A 19,664-nucleotide genomic window follows, 5' to 3' on the forward strand; every position below is an offset into this window, starting at 1 on the left:
ATATACACCATTGGAATCACAAAATTTTTCTGTATACAATTGACGATATCTAAATGTTAATAGACGATTTTCCGCCTCATTTCATCTGCATAATTTGAATCTTCTGTTCAAGGTTCAAATTTTTTATATTTTTTTTTCGTTTTTCTTCCAATCCAATGGTTGATAAAGAAATTAACAAGAGATGTGCTTAAGCATTACCTTTAGCGTGTTTACAGGACGATGTTAACCGAAACAATGAATCACCTCAATGCCAATTTTTCAGTTTATTTCGCAGTCGCAGCTGCTTCATTGGCTGCAGGTTACTACTTAGGTCAAATACTGCCTTCTGCTTCCAAGAAGGAACATGTACAAGAGATTTTAAGACAATGCAAACAAAGAGCAGAATCTGAAGATGATGACATTGAAGAATCTGATGAGGAGGAGGAAGAGGAAGATTCGGACGAAGACTATGAGATTGATTCCGTTAGTTTAAATGACGTTCCCGGTGAAGTTAGAATGGCATTGGTTATTAGACAAGATTTAGGAATGCAAAAAGGTAAAACGGCGGCCCAGTGTGCTCATGCAGCATTGGGATGTTTTCGTATGATTGCGTGTGATCCAAACCGCAAATCTTATAACCCATCCATGGTCAACAGATGGTTAAGGGGAGGTCAAGCAAAGATTACTCTCAAATGCCCCGACGAGAGCACCATGGATGAGTTATACGCCTTAGCAATTGCATTGGGGGTCAATGCCTGCGTCATACATGATGCCGGTAGAACTCAAATCGCTGCCGGCAGTGCAACTGTCTTGGGGTTGGGACCTGCCCCCAAGGCGGTACTGGATCAAATAACCGGTGAGTTGAAACTATACTGAGGAAAAGAAAAATTACATCGCATTTGCATAAGCTTCTTTTTGAATGAAAATAAAAGAGTTGAATTGAGTTCATTAATGACGCCTCCCTTCACATCTTTTTTTAATTCATTACTTGTATATCTATATGATCTAAACCCACCTCTGGACTACAACTGCATTGACCAAACCAGCATCTTTCAAAGTAGATTGATATTCTTCTATAGGTTTCACTGGGAATGCGTGGTTTAGACTAAAGGCTCTTGAATCTGTAGTGTTGCTCCGCACGTGGTCGTAAAGGAACTGAACGGTATCCGTAGAGTTGCAACGGAGCACTTCTCTCTTACCATTGGCATATCTAATTTGTACTGAAGAATCGCCCCTTGGTGAATCTGACTTGTGTGTATCTTTCTCTTCTTTTGTTTCCGCTGGAGATTCAGGAATCTTTACAGGTTCTACACTGGAAGCGTTGGAATCACCTGGCACTGGTGATCCCAGCCTTTGTCCCTGACCTTGGAATCCACCCAATTTCCTCTTGGGTGGCTTATAGGATTCATCTAATTTTTTATAAACGTTGACATCCACTTCTTGGCCAAATTCCACATCTAACAACTTCAATGGAGCTCTACCTTGATTTAATTCATTCAGATAGAAGCTATTAGCAGGGTCATCGTATCGATACAATGGACCCTCTCCCACTTGGAAACCTTCTCTCCAAAATGTAATTGTTCTGGTAACTTTTCTGGGTTTTTCTGGTGCACTTTCTTTGGGGATGTTTTCTACCACTTGGTTTGGTGCATCCACAATAGATCCCAATCTGTAGCCCTTACCTGTAAAATTCTTTGGTTTAGGTTTAGGTTGTTCAGCATCTGATTCCTGCTCAACTTGCTGACCTCCCTTTTTAGCCTTTTCCAACAAATCCTTGATTAAGGAATTAGGATCGTTGGGATCCGCGACTTCTAGTCCTGAAGTTTCACCACCTGCAAACGTATTTCTATTTTCATCATCTTCATTATCATCTCCCTGGTCTTTAACCATATCTGAAAAGGACATGAATTTTGGCTTCTCTTTCTTTTGGCCGACTGGTGATGATGACGATGGTCTCGATAAACTCTCCTGTTGTCCTTGACTTGATGGGCGATGTTGTGAACTGGTTGCAGATTCATATGTGGGTGGATTACCACTTAAGTCACTTGCTTTGGCCCTTTTACCACCTTCTGAATCAGCTTCAGCTGCATAGTAAGCATTTAAGGCTTCACCTAGGTCACCAAACTCTTGCAAATATTCTTGAGCAGTATTGAAGGGACAATTGGCTAATGCCATAAATTGTTGGATATTCTCATCAGGAACACCGGACATGTCTAATCAGCTAAACGTTCCTTAAGCTGAGCTCACTCACTTGTGATGAATTTCGATGGAGTGGTAGTGGCGATAGAAGCCCTTTAGATGGATTGATTTTAATTTCTATCTGGCCTCTGACGGAGTTTGCCACCTGAAAAATGCACAAAAAATAGACATGTGATATTCACGTGATATTCATGTGACCCGCGGTACTATCAAACTTGAGCGGCAAAGGCCAGCATAAGGAGTAATACCGTTTGGATCCACGATTGTTGAATCAGGGATCGTTGAGTATGCGAATTTCTCATTTAACGAATGTTGAATGCGTTATATTATACAAGTTAAAAATATATACGTTATGCGAAGTTGTAAGTACCGATGTTGAATCCCAAAATCAAAATGTCAAAGACATGATTATTTCTTGTGCTGTTCACGGAAGTGCTTAGCAGCAGCAACCATGTTAGTCAAACTTGCCCTAGTTTCTTCCCAATCTCTGGTCTTTAGACCACAGTCTGGGTTAACCCAGAACTTGTCAGCTGGATAACTCTTCAAAATGTTCTCAATCTTAGAGATGAATTCTTCCTTTGATGGAACTCTTGGAGAGTGAATGTCGAAAAGACCCAAACCAATGTGGTTTGGATATTCCTTGAATTCAGCAATGTAGTGAGGATCATCCTTCTTAGAGAATTCGATGGAGACCACATCAGCATCTAGTGCCTTAATGTGGTTTGGATCTAGATCAGAGTAACAGAAGTGAGAGTGAATTTGAGTCTTGTTTTGCACACCAGAAGTGGCAACTCTGAAAGCTTGAGCAGCCCATTTCAAGTATGCACTTCTCTCTTCACCAGCTCTCAATGGCAAACCTTCTCTGATAGCAGGCTCATCGACTTGGATGACCTTAATACCAGCGGCTTCCAAATCGTTAACTTCGTCTCTCAATGCAAGAGCCAATTGCAATGCTTGGGTCTGTTGGTCCACATCATCTCTTGGGAAAGACCATCTCAAACAAGTGACTGGACCGGTCAACATACCTTTAACTGGCTTGGTGGTGATGGATTGAGCGTAGACAGATTCCTTAACGGACATGGCCTCTGGTCTGGACAAGTCACCGACAATGATAGGTGGTCTGACGTATCTAGAACCGTAGGATTGAACCCAACCGTTAACGGTGAAAGTGTAACCTTGGATCTGTTCACCAAAGTATTGAACCATATCGTTTCTTTCAGGTTCACCGTGGACCAAGACATCAAGGCCAACTTCTTCTTGGAATCTGATAACAGATTCGATTTCAGAGTTGATGAATTTTTCGTATTCCTCAGCGGAAATGGTACCCTTAACGAATTTGTTTCTGTTGATTCTGATATCTTTAGTTTGAGGGAAAGAACCAATGGTGGTGGTTGGGAAGATTGGCAAGTTGAAAACCTTCTTTTGTTCAGCTAATCTCTGAGCGAATGGAGCTAGACGAGTGGACAATTTTTCGTTAATGGAGGCAACTCTCTTTTGAACAGCTTCGTCGTTGGTTCTCTTGGAAGCAGCTCTGGTGGCAACAGATTTAGCGTTGGCTTCCAATTCAGCCTCAACATCTTCACCTGCAACATTCTTGGTGATGATAACGACTTCCTTGACCTTTTGAGTAGCGAAGGAGAACCAATCTTTAATTTCTGGGTCCAACTTTGGTTCATTTTCCAAATCAACAGGAGTGTGCAACAAAGAAGAGGATGTAGCAACAACAACTCTGTCAGAACCCAACTTGGCAACGGCCTTGTTAACCAATTCGGATGATTTGGCGAAGTTGTTCTTCCAGATGTTTCTACCGTCGACGATACCAACGGACAAAGTTTGGTCCTTGTTGACGATATCCAAGACCTTGTCGAATTGCTCAGGACCTCTGACAAAATCGAAGTGTAGACCGCCAATTGGCAAGTTCTTCAAAGAGTCCAAGTTTGGCAAAGTAGTACCGAAATAGGTAGCCAAAGTAATCTTGGGCAAGCCAGATTGCTTACCCAAGTATTCGTAGGCCTTTCTGATAGCATCTTGAGCAGACTTTTCCAAGTCCAACACTAGAACTGGTTCATCCAATTGAACTTCAGTGGCACCAGCAGCCTGTAGCTTAGACAAGATTTCCTTGTAAAGAGGCAACAATTGCTCCAAAAGAGACAATGGTTCCAAGTCTAGAGAACCCTTATCAGCCTTACCCAAAAGCAAGAAAGAAACAGGACCCAATAGAACTGGTCTAGTTTGGATACCTAGCTCCTTAGCTTCCAAATATTCATCAACTGGCTTTTGGCCATTCAATTTGAATTCGGTGGAATGGGAGAAAGTTGGTCTCACGTAGTGGTAGTTGGAGTCAAACCACTTAACCATTTCCAATGCTGTGACATCGACAGCCTTGGAGGTTTCAGTTGCCTTTCTTTGCAAACCTCTACCCATAGCAAACATAGTGTCTAATAGTGGTAAATCGTACTTGGTGTAACGCTCTGGGACCACATTAAACAACAATGACAAGTCTAAAACTTGATCGTAGTAAGAGAAATCATTAGATGGAATGATATCAACACCAGCATCTTTCTGCAATTTCCAGTTTGCAACTCTGATGTCCTTACCAACTTTTAGCAATTCATCAACTGAAGCCTTACCCTTCCAGTAAGATTCAGTGATCTTCTTAAGTTCTCTATTAGGACCAATTCTTGGGAAACCAAGTACAGCAGATTGAACCATTGTGTGTTGTAGATTCTTGATAACTTGTACTACTTTAATATAAAATGAATTGACCAGAAGGTAGGGTACTGAAAGTGTTGAGTATAGTGCCCCTTTATATACTTCACAAATTTTTGCAAGAATTAAATACGGTACGGCTCGCGCATAACACAATAATCACATGCAATGAGGTTGATTCATAGTAATCCATAGTATTACGAGTATTCTGCTGCATTAAAATCAGCTGGAATTATCACACAAAAAGTGTGGATTCGTTTAAGCACTATGGTGGCGGAAGATATTATAAAGGGAAATTGCAGTAAATAGACAAGAGACAATTGGCGTTGTATTACCGATTCAATTGGTCAAGAGTTGCTTAATGTGTTCATGTACGTGTTACTACTGGGTTGTACTATGATTGAAAAAGAAGTCATCGATTGAACGAATGTTGAAAATTTCAAAATTGATCCTAACACCGACCGGTGTGAAAGCGGTGTGATATTTTTTGAAAGCCACCACACTATGTACGAAGCACAGTGCAATGTCACGTTTTTTGATAAAGATAGCAAACCACGTGAATATCATGTGATACTGTAGTGTGATGCTGAGCGCTTAGATTCAAGGTTATGCTTCAAAAACGACATCAGCAATTGGGCATTTTATGCTAATCATGTTTAACTTGACATTGGAAGCGAACTCGACCACGTATTATCGCCCTCTACACTAGTAAAGACCTTTTTCATGCTTTGTCCGGGTAGCTTAGCGCACTACTTACTGCAAGGCCGTGTAACTAATATCATCAATTAGTCTAAAGGATAAGAGTAAGAAAGGGAAAACATTGTATTGGTGTTCCCCCTGCTCATACTCAGCATGGGTAAGCCTACAGGTTCATCAGAAACTGATTACAAGAAGGTTCTGTCTCGGAATGATGAACTGGTAAAGCAGGAGACCACTCTAAAGAAAGAGTATACTACGCTGCTAAGAAAGATTTCTAGTATATGTTCGGTTTTAGATCAGTTGGAAGGTGAGACAGCAGAAACTCCGGGTCTCATATCCAATAGGTCTCTCAAAAGAGTTCCGGGATTCCAGTGGCATAACGACCAAATAAACCTCCTTGAAAAACTGTCACAGGAAAATCAAGAAATCACGATACCAACAGAATTAATAGATTCTTATAAATTGTATAAGGATACTCCTCTATTACATAGAGATGTACAATAATACAACGGTTTTTTTTTTAAAAAAAAAAAAAAAAAATATGCATTAACATTGCTTCGTACTATTCCTCCTTTTCTCAACTCTAATTACATTTTCTAGTGCCTTCTTGTTTATGGAAAGTCCACATAGAAATTTTCGAACATGAGGTTTAAACCTGTATTGAGCCATCATGTCAAGAATCTTGTAAAACATGATTTCGCTTTCAAATAAACTTGAACCGTATTTTTTATTCAACTCCGTAATTCCCTTAATTGCATTACCTGATAGGATGTGATTCCCCAGTTGTGATATTATTGTAAGCACTTCGTCAATTATCTTTTCTTCTTCGTTGCTGTATTGGCGCTGTTGGTTTAATATAGCTTTGGTATAAAATCTTTCCTCGGTCTTCATTAAATCTTGTAAAGAACCGTCTTCCAATGGATTTTCCATCATAGTTTTTTCATCGAGTAAAACACGCAAGTTCAGATTTATTGGTTTGATATCGCCAAGCATGCGCCCAAATTTAGTATCAAACTCAATTATAGGTTCTTTGTATTCACCTTGTGCAATCCAACGTTTCTCGTTGTAAGACAAAAATTTATCCAAACGACTGGGGAAAGTTATACCCATTGGTGAGCCTTGTACGTTAAGACAACAACTCCATCCCATTTCGTCTAGAATCTCGCATCCTTCGGTAGTCTTACTGATCAATCCCAGAGCCAAGAGTGCTGTAAAACGTACAGATGTGATACTGGCGTAGTATGCAATTTGAATCATATCTTCCACAACAGAATATTCATCCAAAAGTCCTATTCCCAACATTGTGGATCCAATGTATCCTACACACCACAGTGAAGATTTCAAATTGATAATATCATTGACGGGGGCATCTTCTGGATACTTCAGAGTTTGTCTAAATGCCTTGATAATACTGATAAATGTAGCTAAATCTCTGCTCTGTCCGATCAACGTTATCCCATCTTCTGTCTTTGCAAGACTTTCATAAAAATGTTGAGGTAAGCGATCAATACCAGTCATTCTTCTAGAAGAGTTACTGAAAGTACCATGTTGATTATAATCAAGAAAGTTCTCAACAAGAAACACGTATTCCTTGTTTTTGGTCGCCAGCCATGACTTTCTCTCCTCTTGTACAAAATTAATTTCATTGAGAAGTTGGAATCCATTCTTAGTTCCTAGTAGTTCAAAAATGATTGGTGATCTGATGAAAACCAGTTGATTGAGTGAGGTATGTAACGAGGATCCCAATTTGTGTGAACTTTCATTTTTCACAACGTATTCATACAACGCCTGATCGGCAATAGCTACGACTTGAGGACTCAAATCGTACAGCTGTCTCGTTAACATTTCCACGATATATCTTCTCAGGAGATCATTGTCCTTGGAAGTTTCGGAATCTTGGGTAGCAGTATCATCTAAACAGGACAAGCTCTTCAATTTTTCCCCCAGATACTCGGTGGCCTTGATTCTAGTGTGCTTGTCTGAATTCACCAATGCCTTACTCATAATTGTTCTACAATGACGCGAATATCTAAGATCCAATTCAGGTAGTGTGAGAAGTAAAAACGTAGAAGAAATTTTGGACTTTGGTTGGAACATTTTGTAAATTACCGTGAAGAAATTCCATCTCGTCAAGACAGCTATACCATTTCCTGACTGGGTTAGAACACCAATGAATTTGAAATAACCGACCACCATCTTTGATGATAATAATCTTAAATTGAATATGTTTCCTACCGTATGTCCCTCCATGGCTCGGAACAATAAAGAGGCTAATTGAGGAATAATCTTTGTATCATCCATAAATATTCTCATACCTACAGTCGAGGATGTAAGCATGTGGAAGAATTGGCATCCTGCTTGAACGTACCTCTGAGAAAGTCTTGATCCCCGGTTTACATTGGCAAACCTCATTCTCAATGGTCTGTAAAAAATGAGAAGCCTTCTGATAAATTTGGTAGACCTCGCTAGTTCATCCAAGTGCTTGTCATTTAATAAAGGACCTTCTAAAAGTTCCTGTATCACGTTCCAGTTCCAAAGATTGAATTCCTTTGTCTGTAAGACCCTAGAATCGAAAACCATTTTCCGGAATTTAATGTCATCCACTTCACGATTTAAAGTCCCTACAGTCATATTCTGCAAAAAACTCTTGACTGGTTTACCATAATCGATTCCTGCAACGCCCAATTTGTTTCTATTTCGATTCATGGTGTAAGTCAGCTTACCAAACTGATAGGTCTCATCATAAATAAGCGGTTCCCAAGTGGGGGGTAGTCCTTTAACATCAAAGACATTGACATCTAACAAATTTGCCGCCAAGTTAATGTATTCAGCAAGCAACAATCTTCCTTTTGAAATCAACGTCGAACTCACACCTTGATCCTTCTTTTGATCTATAAGGGCCCAAATTTGTCCCCCGAAATTACTATGGTACATCATGAGGATTAAAAGTGCGATATGCTGGTTTATAAGCATTGATTCTCGGGAGAAGTGTAAGGATACCTGCTTGAAATGGGCTCTATTCTTATCGTAGGAAAGTTGTTTTATCCTAAGCACATCTAAAAAAATGTCAATCAGATATTGAGCACACATGGGTACTTGGAAAAATGAAAGTAATTCCTTTAAAGGTTTGAAGTTATCCATGGAAAATAACATGAACCCGTTATAATCTTTAAGCGCTTTAGTGATTAACAGACATGTGTTTTGCATCTTTTCCACGTTCAAAGCTGATTTGGTATTTGTATCTGAAAAACTAGTTACTAGCACTGATATGTCAAAATCGTTTAAGAAATGGACTCTTGTAGCATGCATCGACATTAATTGTAGAATTGTGTCGAGTATGATAGAAGCCATGGGGAAAGGTGGATCTTGCAGTATCCCTTCCAATACACGCATACCATGACATTCACTCACCACTTCCGGACACACAAAACAAAATTCAAGCAATGTTTCTATAGCCATATTTCTTAGTGGATCCTCTTGTTTCTCCACACAACTGATAACGGCCTGTACTATTCCCAATGTAATACCAGCGCGGTGCTCCAGAAATGTTCTTACCAATCTCAATGCCTGTTCCCTCTCCATTTGAAATGAAAAATCCTTGGCAAACGACATTATCAGACAAACGTCTATGTGAAGCCGTAACATCTCCTGGATGAATTCTTCGCCATCGATCAGATATCGGCATATACGATAACCGCATGAAACTACGACTCTATCCTCATTCAAAAGCATAGCTTGTATTGTGTATATGAACGAATCCAATAGTAGATTGCCTCTTATCTCTGGATGTTGCTTTAAAAGGGTCACTAATCCATTTGATTTCTTCAAAACAAAATCTGCTGGAGAATTCTTATCTTGGAGAGATTGCATGTATCCGCTAACGAGCCAAGTAGCCGTCTCAATATTTTTAGCATTGGGTTCATCCTCATCACTCTCTGTCGGTACCTCTGATGAATGGTCATCAGATAACGTTGTTTCATGCTGATCATGGGAACTCCTTAGGGTAAAATTATCCTCTTGTGGTACTGGACTATCATGAGCCATTAAAGTCTGTTCCAATGAATGTTCCTTAACAGATTCCTGTGGTGACCTAAGTCCCACTGGGATATCTTCTCTCGGCAGTGATCTGGGATGATCTCGTACACAATACAATTCTCTTGATCTCTTCGTGTGTTCGAACTGTAGTTTCAAGTCTGCAATTTTCTTCTCCATCTTCTTGATAAATTTATCCAATTCACGTATCTGTGTATTAGCCTTTATTCGCATGGAATGCTTTTGTAAATGGTCTGTAGAATATGCACCAGAGTAGATCTCAGATCCTGTAGAATCCCGTATATGCTCTGCCTCTTCCTTACTCCTGCGAGTTTCACTCAGTTGCTGCTGTAATTGATTTATCTCAGTTTTCAATCCTTGCAATGCCTTGTTTAAACTAGTAGTAGGCCTCTTCCCCTGGAGTGGACTGGCAGGTGAAGGCGGGACATTATCTAATCTCTTGGTGGAAAGAAATGACGTCGATAGAACTAACTTTTGCCGTTGCTTCTTACTATTATTATTGCTGCTACTAATGGTCTGGTTGGTATTGATATGGTGCAAACCACTGGAACTACTACTGCCATTCAAAGTGGGATTGGATCCGTCTGTGGGTAAAGTGTTCAATGTGCTTGAACGGGAACGCCCTTCGTCATCCTTCGGACTACTGATTGATAGACTATCTGGGACCGTATTCATCATTTAAGGACCAGCTAGGTTGGTCAAAAGATTCCTCAGGTCTTGCCTTACCCGCTTGTAATCACCTATAATCCTACTTATCCAAGAGTTAATTTGATAATAGCTTGATCTCGGGGACATCCCAACTTAGAGTATCGCTTTGTATAATGTTATTATGTACATGTCAGCTGAATTTCACGTGCTGTTGGCCATAAGAATACCAAGTCCGTAGTTCTGTATTTTGAATTGCATACCTTCATTTCTTATCATTATTCAGTAGTTGTTCCAATTGGTTTACGATCTGTGAAGTTTCTGTGTCCATTGGCAACTGCGATGAGTCTGATTCTTGACCCATGAGTCGCTTTAATTTGTAACTAAATTCTGGGAAAGTAGAGATATCTGCAATCCAACACCCTCCAAACACCATCATGGTAAGTCCACCAGTTGCTAGTCCTGTACCGAGAACTAACGCACTAGCAGCTTCTCCCTTGTAAGAGAAAGGTGGAGGTTTGTAGTTCAATTGAAACATATTGGGTATATCTGGAATCAAATAGTTAGTATGATGCGTTAATGTAGAGAACTCTCAGTTATGATTGACATACACTTTCTTCCTAGCATTCCTCTGTATGCTACTCTACAGGATACAAGCGTCAATGCAGTTGCACAGAAAAATCTAAGCATCTGACGCTTTCGTCTGATTTTGTACTCATGGCTAAAGGCAGATATCTGCCTCTCAGAAAATTGTACATTATTCATTTGATCTTTCTTTCTATATCAATTGTGGTACTAGTTGTGTAGATGTAGTGTAATATTAACCTTTTCGATGATTTGAAAAATTACAAGCTCATTATCACTAATCCCTACAAAAGATAATATACCAGAAGAATAGCCATCGCCGATGCATCCCCAGTTAGAAGCTAAAAGATTCGACAGCTGTATTGATTTCATTCAGGCATTAGATCAATGTCATCAAAGAGAATACTACAAGAGAATGTTTGGTCTTTGTGATATTGAGAAAGAAGCACTATCTAAATGTCTTCACGAAGCTAGAAAGAACGGTGAAAAGGAACAGATAGCTATCATGAGGGAGAAACGTAAAGCCCTTGAGAATAAATGGAAAAAGATGGACGAAGAGGAGTATGGTGAAGATTTGGTTCTAAAAAAGTTGTTAGAGAGACATTCTGACAAGTTGAAAGGTTCTAAGTAATAAGCAATAGGAAGGAAGAAAAAATTAAAAGGAACTTATTATACCGTGTAAATAATGCTGTGTACGACTATTTTTCAATCCTGTCTGGTTCTTAGATACTTCTTAACCGCCTTATCCTTCTGAATAATGTATACTACGGCACCCCAACCTGAAAGAGCATCACGATCCACAGCATTCAGCAACGATTGACTAATGGTTTCAAACAGGTCTTCAGGTTCTAAATCTGGTTCGTATAAAGATTCGCACATACCAAATAATTGGTCTGAAGCTGTACCACTTACAATGAAATCCTTGGCTTCATCAATACATCCAATCATATCAAACCCAGCAATAAATGGTTTACCCGTCTTTGAATTGATTCCCGCCACTATAGGTCCTACGAAGAATGGTCCGAATCTTCTCTCATAAAGGGATGAGGATACTAGTTGTGTGAAAGTTTCTGGTTCGATTGGTCTATCCTCTTTCAAGTTGTATAGGTTGGTTTTATAACGAAAGGTTTCACTTAAAGTTGTCACATCTGTTGCTAATCCTGTAAGTCCTAAAAACACATGGCCATATTTAAAGATCTTTTCAAAATTGTTGGAGACCCCCAGTGATTGCATACCCAGACGTAGATCGCATGCAATGGCTACACAGTCCTTGCCTGTCATTGCAACGCAAACACCACCGTTAATCGTACTTGGATCACTCATGGTAAATCTATAGTAGGTAGAATAACAACTGAATTCTTAGTAACACTTACAATGGTCTCTTAAGAGCGCTGGTAAGTCGTTGTAGAACGTCATACAGTAACATTAATGGGTTGGGTTCGCCACCAATATTAGCCCTTTACAGAGGCGAGAAAATGAAAATGCACCACACGTGATTATCACGTGACCTACAGATTTCCATGCCATAGTTATACATATATACAAATATTATCTTTACAATATTTTTTAAATGTGTTCCTTTAATTCGTAATGTTATCAATGTTTAACACTCCTTTGTGCTAATTGCAGCGCATTCAAATAGACGGAAGTCCTTTCGTTAAGTTCGTTCAAGTACAAGTATTTTTTATTCCAATTGTCCATTGCTCTCTCGAAGTTTCTAGTACGTCGCCAGCGGGAGATCATTAGTGGTTTCACCGTGTTATGAGAATCGATAGTCCGTTGCAAGTATTCCGCAAAACTTTCTAGGACTTCTATCTTGTCCACCATATTAGTTTCCTCCGTAGAATTTTCCTGTTCACTGTAAAGATGGCTAATCGATAGTAAAGGTCTCCAATCGCTCAGGTATAGAGTTTCGAGAGTTTCAATAGGTAAATCGCCTGAGAGGACCCGTGGGCTCCAGCCGTTTTCCTCATTGGAGACAATTTCAAATTGTGCGGTGGGAACTGGCGTTAGTCGTGCCGCCCAAAAATTGACACATTGGACGAATCTTTGAGCCTCTTCGACATTTGAAGTTTGGAATTCTAATAAAGTCTTCTTTCTGTGGAGAGAAGCCGGTATGATAACCGTGAAGTTGCCCCTTTGGTCCAAATCACCACGACGAGAGGGTTCATGGTTATTATTGACAACAACATTATCCTGTACCAAAGTCGCTAGGGATTCGTAGAGTGAACATACGAAATAGACGTCACTAGCTTTTTTCATTCCATCTAAATCTTGCATAGAGTTCTGAGGCCCCATGCTGGGTGGATAGTGTTTGAAAACATAGATTCTTCCTTCACATACTCTACATCTGACATTAATCCATTTGGTATTGCCGTCAAAAAAAGCAACTGGAGACTTGTTCCCATGCAATAGAGATTTAGATTTGGATCTAGTAATCCAACGGAAAATGCCACCGGCAGAGGAGGGTATACGTGATCGTGTTGTTCTCTGTGCAGTGGATTTATTGTTAGAAGATGATGCCAGGTCACGTTCATTCATCTTTATACCTGAATCCACGCACCATGAAGTTCCATTGCTAAAAACGAATACCTCGTCAAGTGGTTCTTTTCGATAAAGGCGCGGTAAAGGTTTATTATGATGAAATTTCCAATTTGAAGTATAATGAGGTTCTCTTCTGGCAGATGGGGATGAACTTGAGATGACGGAGGTATCGTCATCGGACGAACTGTTCTCTGTACTGTTGTTAAGTTGGCTTCTAGTAGACATCTTGGAGTTCCTCCTTCTTATTCGAATCCTAGTGTCCTTAGAATCTCTAGAGTCTCTAACATTTGTTTTATTTTCATCTTTTTTCAATAGCGGCAGAGACATATACTTGAGAGCTTCATAATAAACGCCTAATTCCTCACGAATGCCCGGTTCATGTTGGGCAAGATCAAAATTCGATTTAGAGCTCTCTTTTTCTACAGCAAATAGTGTATTTTCTGTGAATTCCTCCTTCGAGAACTTAGGTTGATTGTTCTCTGCGTTATGTAGATCAGAGTTCAGAATTAAAAGTGAGAAAAGAACGATGTGACACAAGTTGTAATGAGATCCCCAGTGGGTCGCAGGATTTGTGGTAGTCCATCGTATACTTAGTTCCTCTAAAATTCGATCGATGGCCTGTGCTTCAGCAATAAAATATATCCTGGTGACTAATTTGTAAAGTGACAACACTAAAGAGTTCGGTAGTGGCTCTAACAGTATGATGAATCTTTTTAAAATTCTGTGGTTTTCCTTTGTCCCCAAAAAATTGGCATATTCTGTGTGACTAATTTTTTTGTATATCCCTTGGACAATTTCAACTGCAATCCTCTGTGCCTCCTGATCTTCTGGAGTTTCTGGTGCCGCTGTTGTTCTTCCTGCAGCTGCTTTTCCTTCCTCTTCTTCTTCTTTTTCTTTCTCCAATTTGACCTGTACAGCTTTCTTTCTTGCATCTTCCTCGATGAGCAACCTTTCCTTTTCTGCCCTTAACCTTCTCTCACGTTCTGCTGTTTTCCTGGTCATTTCATCTTGTTCCCCTGTACTTTTGGTATCCTCTACAGTTCTGTTTGCACCGTTAACCCCCGTTGATAGCCCAGCTCTGGAGGATGCTTCGGCTTCGGCTCGAGCTTCAGCTTTAGCTCGAGCCCCTTCAAACTTAACCTGCAATTCAGCTTCAGCTCTTACTCTTTCCTGAGTCATTGTATCTTCTTCTGCTTGATTCTCTGCCCATAGAATCGTTTGTCTTTTAGCTCTTGTTCTATAGTGCTCTTCAACGTTCCTCTCATTTCGCAAAGGCTGACTCTGTATACCTAGACCAAGATTTGCATGCCAGTCCTCATGTGGCGTATTAACTTCACTAGAGTCATTATCCTCATTTTGAATAATCAAATGTATGTTTTGCATTTTGGGTGATACTATCATGCGAGGGCTAGCTGTGGCTACTTGTGTAAGAGGCGGGAGTGATGAAATTTCTGAGGAATCGTCCTCTTCTCTCTCCTCTTCTTCTTCAAACTCCCCAGGTGACTCTTGGAAGTCTAAGCTAGTCCCAATATTTTGAGATGAAAGATTATTCATCCTTATTATGAACCTCTTCTTCTTTTTGTTTGTTTGTTGCAGTAAAAGAAGGTTACCTTCAAAAGTTGATTCATTAGTACTAGCTATGAGATCATACAGACGACCCAAAACAAAGACGCCAGGGAATCATGAATAATCAGTCTATGAATACTACATTTCGTCAAGATGAATATTGAAATTTAAAAGTGTCAACTTCTTGCAACTCCGTAGTGTGGGTTTCGATGTACGATTTACGGTGATTTACGCCTTGGTAGTCAGTAGAACACGCCAAGAAACTGTGATGAGCAATGACAACGCATAGACATAACAACGGAAGACATTTCTGGCGCCTTACGAGCCGTTTTCGTTGTCCAAGTGAGACTTGTTTCAGATTTTACTCCGAGCCTCCATTAGAAACGAAGAGAGGACAGAAAAGAGAGGAGGCTTTTAAACCGGTAGTAAAGTAGTCTCTAGTTGCATTCCATACATTAAAATGAAGGGAGAATTGAAACATAAAGCAGTATTCCATTTCAGGTGGTATGCCTCTATCACGTGACTCTTATTTTAACAAAAGGAATACATAGAAATCGTATATGCCCAAAAAGACGACATGAAAACGGGTGCATTGGATCAGTAAATGTCCTCTTCCAATACTAGTTAGTTATTGGATACCCTTCTCATCATACGACACGTGCTTTTCACGTGCATCTTATGTAATAACATCTTTCGTATACAGTGATTTGCTGAACTTCACGCTGAAGACCATATGGTCTCCCCTAATAAGAGGTTATCCAATCTCACCAACTACTGTACCTATTTGATTTCGCAACTCTCAAGGTTTCTGTAGATGCCTTTACTATGTAGATTCGCTGGGTTGTTATTGAAAACTTTGTTTACGCGTCGCGTTATTTCCGAAACAAGACGAAGCAATGGGACAAAACATCGCAGATTCAAACTAGAGCCATTCCATCAAAGATCTAAGTTGAATTCAAAGTAAAAGATGTCTCAAGTCCACCCATTACAGCTCCAACACCAACAGTTGCACGAACAAGCCCTCCAAGAATCAGCAAACGCTGCTTCCCTTCTATCAACAGCTCCTTTAGATCCTTCCTCGATGCCTCAGTCCCAGATTGACAGTTTAAACCGTCAGAGTGTAGAACCAAGTGGTGGTGTGGAAAGCCTAGCAAAGGATTCAGGTGCTACGGTTAATGCCAGCAATACTAACGGTACTGCTTCTGCAAATGGGAATCCAAGCATAGCAGCCGAACCAGATTCTTTGCCACCAGGAGCTCAAGATGAACAAGATATGGAAGACGATATGGCACTAGCGTCATTCGTACCTTTAGAAAAGTTGCAGGTCAACGGTATTACTACCTCAGATCTTAAGAAACTACGTGAATTTGGATTACATACCGCTGAAGCCGTAGCATACGCTCCTAGAAAGCAACTAATGGAAATCAAGGGTATATCTGAAGCGAAAGCTGATCGTCTACTAAATGAGGCCGCTAGACTAGTACCCATGGGATTTGTTACTGCGGCAGATTTCCATCTGCGCCGTTCTGAAATGATTTGTCTTACAACAGGTTCTAAAAATTTGGATACCCTATTAGGTGGTGGTATGGAAACTGGATCGATTACTGAACTCTTTGGTGAATTCAGAACTGGTAAATCTCAGTTGTGTCATACTTTAGCAGTGACATGTCAGATACCTCTGGACGTTGGTGGAGGTGAAGGTAAATGCCTTTACATCGATACTGAAGGTACATTTAGACCGGTGCGATTGGTTTCCATCGCTCAACGGTTTGGGTTAGATCCCGATGATGCGCTTAACAACGTTGCGTATGCAAGAGCTTACAATGCAGACCATCAAATACGACTACTTGACGCTGCGGCTCAGATGATGAGCGAATCGAGATTTTCACTCGTGGTTGTGGATTCCGTAATGGCACTTTACAGGACAGATTTTTCAGGTAGAGGTGAGTTGAGTGCGCGTCAAATGCATTTAGCCAAATTTATGAGAGCGTTACAAAGGTTAGCGGACCAATTCGGTGTCGCTGTTGTAGTGACAAATCAAGTTGTAGCACAGGTGGACGGTGGTATGAGTTTCAATCCTGATCCAAAAAAACCAATCGGTGGTAATATTATGGCGCATTCTTCAACAACGAGATTAGGTTTTAGAAAGGGTAAAGGTTGTCAAAGATTGTGCAAAGTGGTAGACTCACCATGCTTACCAGAAGCTGATTGCATATTTGCCATCTACGAGGACGGTGTAGGTGATCCAAGAGAAGAAGATGAATAATTTATATAAGACGCAGTGCGTAAATATCTCGACCATAAATTGATCAATTCTTACCGGTGAAAAACTTACAGGAATCTACCGAATATGTGGACTACAATGCTACAGCTCAATTCTTGTCAAAAATTGCCCGTATGCCTCCAGTATCCGCGGAAGTTAGTTATACTTTTTTCGTCTAATTTCATCGCCGTGTTGCTAATTACGTGTCGCGTTATGGCGCATGTTTCTAAATTCATCTTTTGTGAAGTGGAAATCTGGAGAACACTAGAACTTAAAACTTAGACTTTAAAATTTAATCAATAAGCCCTGTGGAAGAAGTTCGTTTGTAGTCCTGATGAGTTCTGCTGCCGCTGCTGCTTCTGCTTCTGCCACTCAAGCCCCTACTGGAGCGGGAGCAATGCATCCATACAAGAGACATTTCCTCAAATCTCAAAGTTATGTGTTTGAAGATCTGAAGGACACACCATCCGCTACAAATTCGAATGATGATTTTTTGAGTGCTAAGCATTCACCATCACCGGTACTAGAAGCTTCAGATCCACCCGCTGCAAAATCACCATCTCCACCTTCACCGCAGTTCCAATCATATGACAATACAAAATGGTTACAGACGGTAGGACCACCACCCAGGCCAACTAATACTAGACAGCCTTCATCTCTATCACTTGGCTCATCTGATGAAATTCAAGGGTTTATCTCAAGTCCTTCAGATAGTTCGAGTCAATTTCACGGTAGCGCTGGTGGCACTGGTGCTGGTGGATTTCACAAGAATAAATCTCTGTCCGTGGACCTTTCTCATCTTTATATGGTTAATGGTAGCCTTGATACCCAACTGACATCAACGAACGAGTCTGCTGCTGATATGTCACATCAACTGGTGAGTCGTTACTTGGGTCCTGGAAGTAATGCTTCATTAGTATCACGTTTAAAGACCATTGAAATGTACAGACAAAATGTTAAGAAGTCGAAAGATGCTACCGTTCTGTTTAATTATGCGCAATACATGTTACAAACTGCGCTAACTATGGAATCTTCAAACACTTTGGTGGGAAGTAATAGTGATGGTGAAAGTATGACGCAAGCTCAATTAAAGAAAAAATTTCTAAAGGAGGGCCAACACTATTTGAAAAAACTAAGTGCCAAAGGTTATTCAGATGCTCAGTATTTGCTAGGTGATGCTTATGCTTCAGGTGCATTTGGTAAAGTGGAAAATAGAGAGGCATTCACATTATTTCAAGCGGCTGCCAAACATGGTCATGTAGAGAGTGCTTATAGAACGGCGCATTGTTTTGAAGAGGGTTTAGGTACTACAAGAGATGCCAGAAAGGCATTAGATTTTCTTAAATTTTCTGCAAGTAGAAACCATCCATCTGCAATGTACAAATTGGGACTTTATTCTTTTTACGGTCGTATGGGCTTGGGAACTGATGTTAATACAAAGCAAAATGGTATTAAATGGTTATCTCGTGCCTCTGCTAGAGCTAATGATTTAACTTGCGCCGCACCCTATGAATTGGCCAAAATTTATCAGAAGGGATTTCTGGATATCGTTATTCCCGATGAGAAATATTCCATGGAATTATACATTCAAGCAGCATCTCTTGGCCATGTGCCTTCGTCTACTTTACTGGGTCAAATTTATGAAACTGGTAATGAAGTGGTACCACAAGATACAAGCCTTTCAATTCATTACTATACACAAGCTGCTCTAAGAGGTGATCCAGTAGCAATGCTTGCTCTATGTGCTTGGTATTTATTAGGTGCTGAGCCAGCGTTTGAAAAAGATGAAAATGAAGCTTTCCAATGGGCATTGAAAGCTGCAACAGCAGGATATCCAAAAGCACAGTTTACTTTAGGGTATTTTTATGAAAAGGGTAAAGGTTGTGAACCTAATGAAGCATATGCATTGAAATGGTATGAAAAAGCTGCACAAAATAAGGATAATCGTGCTATAAGTAAATTAAAATCAATGGGTCAAGAGGATAGATTAACTGTTAACAAAAAGAAAAATCATAGAAAATCAAGAAGTATTAACACTATTGGTCTGTTTAAAAATTTGGATAGTGATAATGGATCTACTTATTCCATGAGAAATTCTTCCAGTCCAGGCTTATTTACTAATAGTACTTCTCAACGAGAATTATCAAATAGTGGTGAAAGTGGATTTAAAGTGTTAAGTGATCCACCTACTTCGACAGCTGGGGTGGGTGCTCATAGAAATACGCAGAGCGTACCTTCACAACCATCTTCATCCCAAGGTAAAAAGTCTGAGATAAATAGGTTTCAAACTCAACCTGCCGCCCTATCTTTACCGAAGGCTAATAACACACCTGCGGATAATGATAAGGATAGAAAGAAAAAAGACTGCATTGTAATGTAATTTAAATCTAGATGAAGATCCCAAACTAATCAAGCAAGAACC

The 19,664-nt window shown here is 40.1% G+C and overlaps 11 protein-coding genes across 11 annotated transcripts; 5 read left to right on the plus strand and 6 right to left on the minus strand.

Annotated features, from left to right (window-relative positions):
* Positions 1-219: 219 nt before the first annotated feature.
* PTH2 (aminoacyl-tRNA hydrolase) lies at positions 220-855 on the plus strand (the record flags this gene model as incomplete). Its single annotated transcript, XM_002495040.1, has 1 exon — positions 220-855. One exon carries the CDS (start codon positions 220-222, stop codon positions 853-855), a length of 636 nt encoding a protein of 211 aa, XP_002495085.1.
* A 129-nt stretch (positions 856-984) lies between these two features.
* SHP1 (protein phosphatase regulator SHP1) lies at positions 985-2,190 on the minus strand (the record flags this gene model as incomplete). Its single annotated transcript, XM_002495041.1, has 1 exon — positions 985-2,190. The coding sequence occupies one exon, from the start codon at positions 2,188-2,190 to the stop codon at positions 985-987; it is 1,206 nt and encodes a 401-aa protein (XP_002495086.1).
* Positions 2,191-2,586: 396 nt separating this feature from the next.
* On the minus strand, positions 2,587-4,890 carry MET6 (5-methyltetrahydropteroyltriglutamate-homocysteine S-methyltransferase; the record flags this gene model as incomplete). The annotated part of the gene is made up of 1 exon (XM_002495042.1): positions 2,587-4,890. The coding sequence occupies one exon, from the start codon at positions 4,888-4,890 to the stop codon at positions 2,587-2,589; it is 2,304 nt and encodes a 767-aa protein (XP_002495087.1).
* An 849-nt stretch (positions 4,891-5,739) lies between these two features.
* On the plus strand, positions 5,740-6,090 carry IES5 (Ies5p; the record flags this gene model as incomplete). Its single annotated transcript, XM_002495043.1, has 1 exon — positions 5,740-6,090. The coding sequence occupies one exon, from the start codon at positions 5,740-5,742 to the stop codon at positions 6,088-6,090; it is 351 nt and encodes a 116-aa protein (XP_002495088.1).
* Positions 6,091-6,132: 42 nt separating this feature from the next.
* TSC11 (TORC2 complex subunit TSC11) lies at positions 6,133-10,317 on the minus strand (the record flags this gene model as incomplete). The annotated part of the gene is made up of 1 exon (XM_002495044.1): positions 6,133-10,317. One exon carries the CDS (start codon positions 10,315-10,317, stop codon positions 6,133-6,135), a length of 4,185 nt encoding a protein of 1,394 aa, XP_002495089.1.
* A 232-nt stretch (positions 10,318-10,549) lies between these two features.
* Positions 10,550-11,049, minus strand: AIM11 (Aim11p; the record flags this gene model as incomplete). The annotated part of the gene is made up of 2 exons (XM_002495045.1): positions 10,550-10,833; positions 10,896-11,049. 2 exons carry the CDS (start codon positions 11,047-11,049, stop codon positions 10,550-10,552), a joined length of 438 nt encoding a protein of 145 aa, XP_002495090.1.
* Positions 11,050-11,191: 142 nt separating this feature from the next.
* CMC2 (Cmc2p) lies at positions 11,192-11,500 on the plus strand (the record flags this gene model as incomplete). The annotated part of the gene is made up of 1 exon (XM_002495046.1): positions 11,192-11,500. The coding sequence occupies one exon, from the start codon at positions 11,192-11,194 to the stop codon at positions 11,498-11,500; it is 309 nt and encodes a 102-aa protein (XP_002495091.1).
* Positions 11,501-11,574: 74 nt separating this feature from the next.
* On the minus strand, positions 11,575-12,192 carry PUP3 (proteasome core particle subunit beta 3; the record flags this gene model as incomplete). Its single annotated transcript, XM_002495047.1, has 1 exon — positions 11,575-12,192. One exon carries the CDS (start codon positions 12,190-12,192, stop codon positions 11,575-11,577), a length of 618 nt encoding a protein of 205 aa, XP_002495092.1.
* A 273-nt stretch (positions 12,193-12,465) lies between these two features.
* Positions 12,466-14,967, minus strand: YEL1 (Arf family guanine nucleotide exchange factor YEL1; the record flags this gene model as incomplete). The annotated part of the gene is made up of 1 exon (XM_002495048.1): positions 12,466-14,967. The coding sequence occupies one exon, from the start codon at positions 14,965-14,967 to the stop codon at positions 12,466-12,468; it is 2,502 nt and encodes an 833-aa protein (XP_002495093.1).
* Positions 14,968-15,946: 979 nt separating this feature from the next.
* Positions 15,947-17,245, plus strand: RAD51 (recombinase RAD51; the record flags this gene model as incomplete). Its single annotated transcript, XM_002495049.1, has 1 exon — positions 15,947-17,245. One exon carries the CDS (start codon positions 15,947-15,949, stop codon positions 17,243-17,245), a length of 1,299 nt encoding a protein of 432 aa, XP_002495094.1.
* Positions 17,246-17,576: 331 nt separating this feature from the next.
* Positions 17,577-19,622, plus strand: SHC1 (Shc1p; the record flags this gene model as incomplete). The annotated part of the gene is made up of 1 exon (XM_002495050.1): positions 17,577-19,622. The coding sequence occupies one exon, from the start codon at positions 17,577-17,579 to the stop codon at positions 19,620-19,622; it is 2,046 nt and encodes a 681-aa protein (XP_002495095.1).
* Positions 19,623-19,664: the final 42 nt, after the last annotated feature.

This window comes from Zygosaccharomyces rouxii (assembly GCF_000026365.1).
Source record: "Zygosaccharomyces rouxii strain CBS732 chromosome B complete sequence".
Taxonomy (NCBI): Eukaryota; Fungi; Ascomycota; class Saccharomycetes; order Saccharomycetales; family Saccharomycetaceae; genus Zygosaccharomyces; species Zygosaccharomyces rouxii.